Raw genomic sequence first — 10,419 nt, 5'->3', positions numbered from 1 at the left:
GATATGTCAATGCCAGAGCTTGTAGTGTGCACGGCATCTGGCATGAGCTCACAACTGAATCGAGCCCGCCCCTGCAAGGCAACACGTAACTCCCTTTTTGGTTTATTCCCTCCATGCCTAATCTGGGTTCGGAGTTACAGAGGAAGAAAACACACACTTGAGTTTCCTGATCACTTCCCACACTGAACTCCAAGCCCCTGCTTATCCTCACTACACCAACACAAATTGAGATATGTTTCTTTGACCCACTTTCCTGAACCAGAACCGAATCATGGGACAAACGGAATCAAACGGAATAATAACACTCATTGGGCAAGTGACAGTCGAGAAAACGAACAATGTGCACACACAATTAGGCCATTTTCATGCCGTGATGGAGCAAGTATTTGGGAAAGGTAATCCTACGCCAGGTCCTTTGGAGGACAAACACCAGCAGGTGGAGGAGCCAAGGCAGCTCGAATGACAACTGATTCACATGACTTAATGTAATTTTCCGCGGCTTCTGTGAACAGTCTTGCTTTGTCGCCAAACTAATAACCCACAGTGACCGGGAAAAAGTCAAAGTGTTGTCTCTGTTGATGGGAAAATGTGGCCGGTATTATTTGGGAATGATTATCTGTGGCCTGACTCACAACTCTGTGCCGAAAGTCACGTCTATATTGTTTCTACTTTGTTTGGTTGAAATTGCGACCCAAGAAAAATAACTGTGTTACGTTGATAGCCTCGATTGCTGACAAATGATTTCCTCTCATTAAATTTGGATGGATTGCCATTTCCTCACATTTGATTTTCAGTAAAAAGGACTGATCAGCTTTCCTGGTGAAACATTTGTCTTAACGTGGACATTGTGGACAATGTTCATAAAAACCTTAAAACAAAAACAAAAACAGCATATAGTTTCTTCGAATATCGTAGTAGTAAGTGCTCATAAAAAGGCTGATTCCCAAAAGTTGGAACATTGTGTGAAACACAAATACAAACAAATCCAATGATTTGAAAATCCTTTTCAACTTGTATTACATTGAATACACCACAAAGACAATATATTTAATGTTCAAATTAATAAACTCTACTGCTTTGTTGCACAAACAGAATTCTCGCATTTTTAATTTAATGTCTGCAACACGTTCCAAAAAAGCTTGGACAGGAGCATCCTTACGACTGTGGTACAGCATCTTTTCTTTTAACAACACTTTAGGAACTGAAAGCAGTAACTGTTGAGGTTTTTTTTTTTTGAGTTTGTTTATTGAACATAAAACATATACAGTAATAATTTGACAGAAAATAAGGTAGATAAAAAAGTAAAAAGAAAGAAATCAGTTTTCATTCAACACAGTTATTATGATCAAGGGAGTAGGAAGAAGTAAAAAACTTATCTAGTCCTACCCCGTTATATGTTTATATCTACTAAATCATTTTTATATCAATCAGAAAAGAAAAAAGTAAGAAGAAAGAAGTCTCCATTAAGGCTCATACTTTACCCTTAACCGTGACATTTTTACAACTTTTGGTTTGTATCGGGATTATATACATCCACACCCTGGCACTCTTGTGTCAATTTTCTCTTGTATTCATAATGGATATTTCAATACCTTTCTCTATTTATCAACTTAGTTCTGATTTATCATTATATTTAATGTTTAGAATTTATCATTTAACTCTGATTGATGTAGGTTGTTTGTACTATTTTTTTGAATTTGTTTTTGAACTCAGCAAGCGATTTACTCATTTTCAGGTCCGTTTCGAGATTATTCCACAGATTAACACCTTTACTAGATACACTTCTTTGCTTGATGTTTGTTCTTGTTTTGAGTTTTTTGAATAAAACATTGAAGGTTTCAATGTGGAATTCTTTCTCATTCTTGCTTGATGTACAACTTGAGTTGCTCAACATGCCAGGATTTCCACACATTTTCAATGGGAGACAAGCCAGGACTGCTGGCAGGCCAGTCTCGTACTCGCATACGTTTACTACAAGGCCACGCTGTTCAGGGACATCCCTGAAAAAGACGTTGCTTGGTTGGCAGTACAGTATACTGGATGCTCCTCCAAAACCTTTCAGCATCAAGTGTGCCTTCACACCACACATGTGCAAGTTATCCATGCCACGGGCACTAACACACACCCATACTATCAACACATTGTATAATTGTTGATCACTATTCCACACCACTGGACACTTTAAAGTGTTCAAGGACTCTGTATCATTTGCACATTCATTGTATCATCATTTCCGTAATATATACTCGTCAATTTAAATTGAGTGCCAACTCTCTGAGTTATCTGCACAAGTGTCATTGTAACATATTTACTGCCCTACTGGGCACTTCATTTTTGCTGTCTGCATCATTTGCACAGCTGTCATTGTTCACTACTGCAGCACTAACGATACCCTTACATTACGTAAAGATTCTCTGTACCTACAGTATGTGTTACATCCTAAATGTTAATATTGTTGTAGTTGTTTGTTACTGGAATACTATGTGGCTTACACCACAAATCCTTTGTGTTTTTACATACTTGACCAATAAAGATGATTTAGAAGTTCGATTTTAACCCTGATGATTGCACAGTTTAAAAATACTTTTCAAGAAAGGAACAAAATCTAATGCCCTCTTCTTCCTAAAAATAACATGTCAGCATGTCTTAGGCTTACGATTGCAGAGCGCCATGAGCGGGCAATACAGCGATGGCATACAGCAAGTGCCTGGTTCCCCATTTGTCAAAAAACAAACATCAGTCCTAACACCCCAAAGCAATAATCGAGCACAGTGGCAAACTATTTTGGTTGGTTTTACAGCATGGCACCTTGCTGACTAACCTCGACACTGCCGTTTTCCTGAAACTGCCTCATGAATAGCACAATGATCCCAAGCACTTGAACAAATCCACAATGTTTGAGAGAAATTAATCAAAGAACACCCATCAACCCAGTTCAAATGGCGTTGCGGTGCCTTTAAAAAGAGTGACGTGCATTGTGAACTGAAGCAACACGCGCAACAGGAGTGGAACAATACTCCTCAAAAGGGGTACAGTATATGACATCATCAGGAAGGGAATATACCAATCGAATTATTATCAATATTAAATGAAAACCAAAATAACAAACATGGGTGTATCAGAAATATAATTTAATGACCAGAAATACTTTACTCTTATCACAATCATGTGAGCCACTGTGAATGTTACCATTAAAGTGCCACTAGTTTACTGTCTATCGTAGTGGTCCAGATCTTATTAAGTAACATGTATTATGTCACAGTAAAACAAAAACAATGCATGATCACAAGTGGAAGACAAGCAGCTCTCCGTCTTAAAACACGGCAAAAACAAACAAACAAACAAAAAACGTACACTACGATGGAATTGTAAACTAGCTTTCAAGTATCAGGTTGCAGTCCTTGAGGTCTTTCATTTTACAATAATTTATACACGCTCCTTTAATACATAAATATAGACGTACAACAACATAGAAAATGCCATTAAAATGTCTGCTTACATAAAATGTCTTCTATTATAAATAGTATAAATAATGTTGAAAAAATAAATAAATAAATAGTTCCATGTCATACAAAAACCCTTTAGAGCTCACTAGTCCTTTTTTTCAAAATGACTGTCGGGTTCATGTCACCACTGCGTGAGGGGGATGTGCTGGAGTTGATGACGATGGAGCCTGCATCATCGATGTCAGGCACATGAAATGACGCCACTGGACAAGGCCCCTGCACATTATTGCACACAAGCTTCTGCAGAGATGCTGTATTGACAATGTCAAATCCTACACTGCCTCCAAAGGTGCTGGGCTTCCAGTATTCTGGAGAGCAGATGGGGTTTCCCATCAAGCCTTTGAGTGAGAAAGGGGCTCCCATCTCCACCATGGTCTCCCCAAAGATGGCATTGGGTCTGGGTTTTTCCACAAGTAGGCCTGGGTAGAGCTCTACAGCATCGATATCTCCATACATCTCTTCAAGCACTGCTGCCATTTCTTTTTCACCTGAAGGAGCATATATATGCGTTTAATTTTCATCAGTCTGGTTTACATAAGATTATCTGCTGTATTTTTACACTGGATATATATTTTTGGGGGGGGGGGGGGGGGTAGCATAGCATGGCATTCTTTCCATCTGCTTCATAGTTTTCTCTGGTTACCTTCCTGCCACATTCCTAAAACATGCCTCTTAGGTTAAATGGGGAAACGAAACTGGCCAATAGTGTGAATCTGAGCGTGAATGGCTATTTGTCGACGTGTGCCTTGCCATTGTCCACATATGCTTGATTTACTCCTATACCTTTTTAGAGTTTTCCTTCTGTTCCAAACTTTTCACTCTGAAGCAAGAACACGTGACTTTTTCTTTACATTTTGTTCACTGGGATGCAAATCTTTTTCCACACTCTCAAATGAACAGGTGAACATCTAGGCTAGAAACAGGTGAAAATACTGTACATTTCTAAGATTTCCAAGATGAGGCAATCCTGTAGTATTTTTCTTCGAACTATGCAGCAAGAACGTTTCTTAAACTTCCCGTTGCTTGAGCAGTTGGACATATGGCTACTACAAACTGTACCAAAAGTACTCAGCCAAGGATAACCTCACCTGTCAAATCTTCAAAAGACTTGTACGGAGCCATCGAGAATCTTTTCCTGTAGGCGTTCAAAGGCTGGTAACGCATTTGTCTGCTGGCCTCTATGGACTTAATAGCCACATACATAATTGGTCCTGGGACATTCCGACCACCAGCAACCTAAAACAATAGTATAAGAAAAGCAGTTATGCATCAAATATCATCACTGTCAATCTTGATGTAATTGTTGCGAGAAAAAAAAGTGCATAATCGTACCCGCCCAGCTATCTGTTTGCTGAAGGACTCCACCAGGCTGGCAATACCGTGCTCAGTCACTACAGAGGTGTTGAAGACAAACTCTTTATAGTTGTAGTTTTTCTCCTCGATGTGGAAGGAGTCGGGCATCAGAGGGTGCCAGTGGTATAAGGTGTTGAACTCAGATGCAATGCGGTTCTGGTACTGGAAACGCTGGCTGAAGAGCAGCTCGGGATCAAATTTGAGCTTGAAGTTATAGCCACTCAGGTGCTGGACGTAGTCCTCAATCACAATCTTGATGGTTTCCCCTGTTGGGCAAATCGACTCAGTATTTCTTGAAGTAAACTAGCAAATTGAGGCAACAATGGAACTCTTAACAGTGAACATTTCCCCTATGTGAAGTAATTCCGGTTTCATCACAGGAAGGTTAAAAGCTCCAGTGTGCAATCGAATGCATAGCTTCCACTTTTCAAAACTTCCTAGAGGTGGGTAAAACCAACAATTGAATGTGTCGTCTCTATCATCCCCCTGACTGGTATACCATTAAAACAACATTACAACAGTTTATCTCGTCAACTCACCAATCAGAATGAGTCGCGAAGTCTGAAAGAGTCTTTCGTCATCCCAATAAGGATGGACTTGCTTCAAGACATTGCACACTCGATTGTGTTCCCGGAGCCAAATGGTGGCATACATCATGAGACCAGGGACCAAGCCAAAAGCCTCATGGCCCACAGCAAAGCGATGAGCGTGAGGGACGTGAGGGGGGTAGTGCATATCAACGCCTACATCTTTTACTGTCGGAGGGTACATCTCCCCATCCAGCATCTGCAATTACATTTAGGTCAATGTGAGACATTTGTGTGATCTGAAAGAAATGATAGGGTGATGCGCTCTCTCTCCACATGTACCTGATATCTAAGTTTGCCGTCTTTGAAGAGCCTCAGTTTGTGTTGCTTCTCCAGGCTGTCTCCATAAACGTGACTGAGGTCCACCTGAAAATAAAGTCAATATTAAAATACAATCACAATATGAATATATAGTGAAATGTCAACTCTTCTTACCCCATGCCCTTTTGCCATTGTGAAGGCAGGACCTCTCTTCATGTCCGTTTTAAAGAACTGGTGTGTAAAGTGCTGTGCAAAAAATGCAAACATAAGGCTGGTGCCCTGTGGGTCAGGGATGAATTTCCTTCTCGTCAGTAGCTTCTCTGCAAGGAGCTTCACATCGGGAAGCTCCTTTTTACCTGAATGAACAATTGAGACCAAGTCAGTCAACACTAGATTATACTCATCACTTGATCGTGTTGAGGTGTTTTTAGCATTGTGCTTCATATGGCTATTGAATTAAATGAGACCATGCAGACAAGACGACTTGAAAATGAGCAAGGACAGTCACACTTGAGGCCGACCTACAACTAAGATTGTCGAAAGAACCTCACTTGGCCATTTTTTTTTGTATCCACCCCCGCCAAAAGCCTGCCAAGCCAGACGAATTCCCATTTTACAAGATTAGTTCCTCTGACGCAATGGGACTCAGCCACCCTTTACCAACTATTCAGGAATCTAAGAAAACAGGTTTGGAGGCGGAGAAAGAACACTCACCAACTACTCCCATAGGTGTTGGACAATCCTGTTGCACTGGAGGGAGGGCTCTCGTGTAGTAGGAAAGGTTGGAATATGCTTCCCAGTTTTTGTAATGATAATCCGCATTGTAGGTTGGGGGGCTGTCGATCATGTGGGAGCGAGCTAGGGGAAAAAAGGCTATTAGTGTTATTCTATTATGTCTTCTGACCTTGTGCTCTTCTCAATAGACTTACATGTCAGCACATATTTCATGATGGCATTTCTGAGAAACGAGATGTTGTTGATGATGTTCCAGAAGCCCTTGAAGTGGGTGAGAAGATAGTGGACTGTGTTGGGTGTGGGCTTCAAGAGCACTTTTATCCACGTGAGAAATTCAGCTGGAGAAATTCAATTGAAACGTTACTCACTCGGAAAATAAAATACTGTTCTTTGATAACTCCAAGTAGATTATGTACTCACGTGTTGTGCAGTTTGGGCCGTAATAGCCAGTACGTGTGCAGTCACATTCATAAGCGTCAGATCCGAGGGCTGTGCAAACACCCCTGTTCTGGCATGGCTCTGAGCAGCAAAGGTTACCTGACAAACACGAGGAAAAGTCATTCATAAAATCCACAGCAACACACTAAATGCATTGGGCTCGCTTTCAACCGTTTAGACGTGTGACTTACCTCCCTCACAAACAAGACAACCAAGAAACAAGAGGAGAAGCGTTAAAGTGGACTTGTTCATACTCCAAAGACTATGCGTGAACTTTTTTTTTTTGCTTCTCTGGTGCACTGCTCTTCCTACCCGAGAGTTGAACGTTTGAACGTCCCATCCTGCCCACGGGAGCACCTTTATATCTTGCGGGTGACGTCATTTGAGGTCTCACGCAGCTCTCACACACAAACACAGACGTCGAAGTCATACTTTTCCCTTACACGCTCTATTGATCTGGTTTGACGTTGAGTCATCTAACGGATACTGAGGAACCCACCCCCACCCCAGTAAATTGTTGACAAAAATAACTAGGATACACGTTTTTCTTGTTTACTAAATAACGTAAGCTATTTTCTTGACATTTTTTTTGTATGACTACCATTAAATGGAGCGTCTCGTGATTTAATTTGGTTAAAGTTTGTGGACAACTATGATCAAACTTTCGCAGGAGAAAACATCTTTATTGGATGTTTGACACTTCCATGTCGTGTAAAAGTAAAAAAAAAAAGAAACACAATCGTGGAGTGATAACCGTCAAGGGGCCACCTGGTTCGGTATTTGAAGTACAATACTGAATTGATTGATTTTGGCAACGGAGTGAATCGCGCCCCCAAGTGGATGCAGCAAGTTAGTGCGCGCTGTGCGCAATTAGAGCGGAGCTCCTCGCTTCCTCTGCCGAAACTCGCCTCATTGCCTCATGTTGATGATATCTTATCATTTTTACGATCAATTTTTTTCTGGGGTGATAACAAGAGCTTAGGTGTCGCGCCCATTCAACTAAACACTGCTTCTCCGGCAACTGCCCACAAAGTGAAGCGAGGCCCCTCCTCCCTCCGCGACTGTGGTGGATATTCGCTCGATTGGCACGACGTTTCTTTTTTTCAGGATTTGTGAGTTGAAACATTACATCTTCTTTAAGGTATGTCTAACTTATTTTCTCTCAAGCGCGTTGAACGTTTCACCATTACTGAGACGCACGGTAACAGTGGATTTTGCGGCTGGAACACAATGTTTACGCAGTTAGGTAACGAGGAAACCAGAGGCGACAGAGTCACTTAAAAAGAGCCTAATATGTTCAACTTTTTTAAATTGTAGTTATCTGTTTTAAGACCGCAGATGGCTTAAGATGAGAAGCTTCATTCGCGCCGTTGCTCGTGGATGTGTGGATTCGTGGAAAAAGCTTTTTATCTTTGTGAATATGAACCATGTCCACTGCCTCCACGTTTTATTATTATGTAAATAGGCTTACATTTTATGACCTGTCCAGGAAAATAAGGATTAGGTGGAACATGTTAGAGTGACCTGCAGCAAGCGTGAGCAAAAAAGATCATTAACTCTACCCCGGGCTTTTGGGAAATGGTCGGTGGTTGAAGTATGAAATTTGTATCCAAGCTTTATCCACAAGGGCATAGAATACAAATGAGTAAAATATACTGCTCACAAAAAGTTAGGGATACTTGGCTGTCAGGTGAAACTTTATGGAAAATGTAAAAAAAAATTCACGTGAAGTGAAATCATATCATCAAACTAGAACATTTAAGTAGATGGATGTACTGGTGATGTCCTCATCTCAAAGAACTAATTGAAACAAAAGTTAACAATAGTGGGCACACCACAACAAGAAATTTCAACGTCTCAATAACTCGTCATGTGCCCTTCAGCATCAATTACAGTTTAACGACAATGTCTCATGCTGTTCACAAGTCGATTTATTCTCTGCTGAGACATGGCATCCCACTTTTCTTGAAGGGCAGCCCTCAGGTCATTAAGGTTCTGGAGTGAAGAGTTTCAAGCCTCTACACAGTGACAGAGCTGATCCCACAGGTTTTCAATAGGATTCAGGCCTGGACAAAGTGCAGGCCATTCCATTTTAGGTAAACCAGTCTCGAACAGGCGTTCCCTGATGATGCAGACTTGATGAGCTGGAGAATTGTCGTTCCATGAATATGAAGTTAGGCCTGTGTTGTTCATGCAGAGGCACAATCACTGGATTAATAAAGTTATTTACATAGTATGGCCTTGTCACAAAGTATAGGGCAAGTACAGGGCAATTCTTTCCAGACTGTACACACCAGCCCACAATGTAACACCACCACCACCAAAAGCTCATCTGGTGATAACAGTGGCTAATGCATAACACTCTTCTTGACGTCTCCAACATCATTGGCGGACATAATTTCCGCTCATGAATCGACTTTCATCAGAGAACATCACTTAGACCCACAGATTCCTCCTCCAGCGTAAATCCTCCCTTGCCCATGCAAGATGATGACGCCTGTGCCTGGCGGTGTGGCCAGACACCCTTTCACGTTGTCTAGTGCGCAGACCACGCTGATGTAAACGGTTTTGAATGGTCTGACGTGACACTTGGGTGCCTCTCATCTCCCTTAAACGTGCCTGTAATTGAGTCTGAAAACGTCCTGTTTGAAGCATGACAATGGCAAGGTACTGTTGATCCATTATTAGGTGTCATCTGGGTCTCATGATGTCAAAATGTGAACAGCATGATGAGGACGACTGTTTAAACACCAACTCTAATTGAATTTAGACATGTATTGGTTGAATCAAGGATCAAATACCTATTGTGTATTTTAAGCTCCTCGTTGGAGGACAGCAATTTGTGCAAATAGTACTGAAACACTGGACATGTGCACTCAAAAGCTTGGAGAAGGTTACATTAAGTTCACCTGTAAATGTTTGAATGCATTTTAGGCTCGTCCTGAAATTTAGCCAAAAGCCAAATATCCCTAACTTTTTGTGAGTCGGGTCTATTCAAAACATATTTGTCTTGATAATATATCTGAGCATCTGAGCACCAGTGAAATGTGTTAGCTTCTGCATATAACTTCCCTCGCTGTCTACGTCATCCTCATTAGACATTTGACATGTCCCAAATATTTAGTTTTACCAAATCAATGAGAACATTTTTTAAAATCATTATCATCATGTCAATTTTCAAGAATTTAAACAATGCTGCAAATATTGAACTGCTCTAAGTATAAATGTGATGTAGTGGACAGATAAATGTTAATCCAGGGTACAACACGCGCACACATGCACATACACACACACACACACACACACGCACACACACACACACACACACACACACACACGCACACACACACACGGACACACACACACAGCTCTGCATGCGACCATTGTATGCTGCAGAACAAGGCCAGGGTGAGCTGGCACTAGAATTTGGACCAGTGAGGCAAACTACGTGACGAGTTGGATGATCACAGAGTTTCCCTACGTGCTCTCAGGCTCATCACTGATGGCACTCTTTGCTGGACAAATGAGAAAAAAAATGG

At 41.2% G+C, this 10,419-nt stretch overlaps 1 protein-coding gene and 1 long non-coding RNA gene across 2 annotated transcripts; one reads left to right on the top strand and one right to left on the bottom strand.

Moving 5' to 3' along the window:
* Positions 1 to 3,114: 3,114 nt before the first annotated feature.
* Positions 3,115 to 7,232, bottom strand: ptgs2b (prostaglandin-endoperoxide synthase 2b). Its single transcript, XM_052073425.1, has 10 exons — positions 7,072 to 7,232; positions 6,863 to 6,979; positions 6,637 to 6,780; positions 6,422 to 6,565; positions 5,882 to 6,063; positions 5,729 to 5,812; positions 5,399 to 5,645; positions 4,839 to 5,125; positions 4,595 to 4,742; positions 3,115 to 3,994 (listed from the first exon to the last, which is right to left on the bottom strand). The coding sequence occupies exons 1-10, from the start codon at positions 7,130 to 7,132 to the stop codon at positions 3,582 to 3,584; spliced, it is 1,827 nt and encodes a 608-aa protein (XP_051929385.1). The 5' UTR covers positions 7,133 to 7,232; the 3' UTR covers positions 3,115 to 3,581.
* A 140-nt stretch (positions 7,233 to 7,372) lies between these two features.
* Positions 7,373 to 10,024, top strand: LOC127605762 (uncharacterized). The gene is made up of 2 exons (XR_007963658.1): positions 7,373 to 8,021; positions 9,342 to 10,024. It is a non-coding gene; the product is annotated as an uncharacterized LOC127605762 (long non-coding RNA).
* Positions 10,025 to 10,419: the final 395 nt, after the last annotated feature.

The sequence above is a fragment of the Hippocampus zosterae genome, chromosome 8, assembly GCF_025434085.1.
Source record: "Hippocampus zosterae strain Florida chromosome 8, ASM2543408v3, whole genome shotgun sequence".
In the NCBI taxonomy this organism is placed as follows: Eukaryota; Metazoa; Chordata; class Actinopteri; order Syngnathiformes; family Syngnathidae; genus Hippocampus; species Hippocampus zosterae.
The sequence above is the reverse complement of the archived record's forward strand: the minus strand, read 5'-3'. Positions and strand labels throughout refer to the sequence as shown.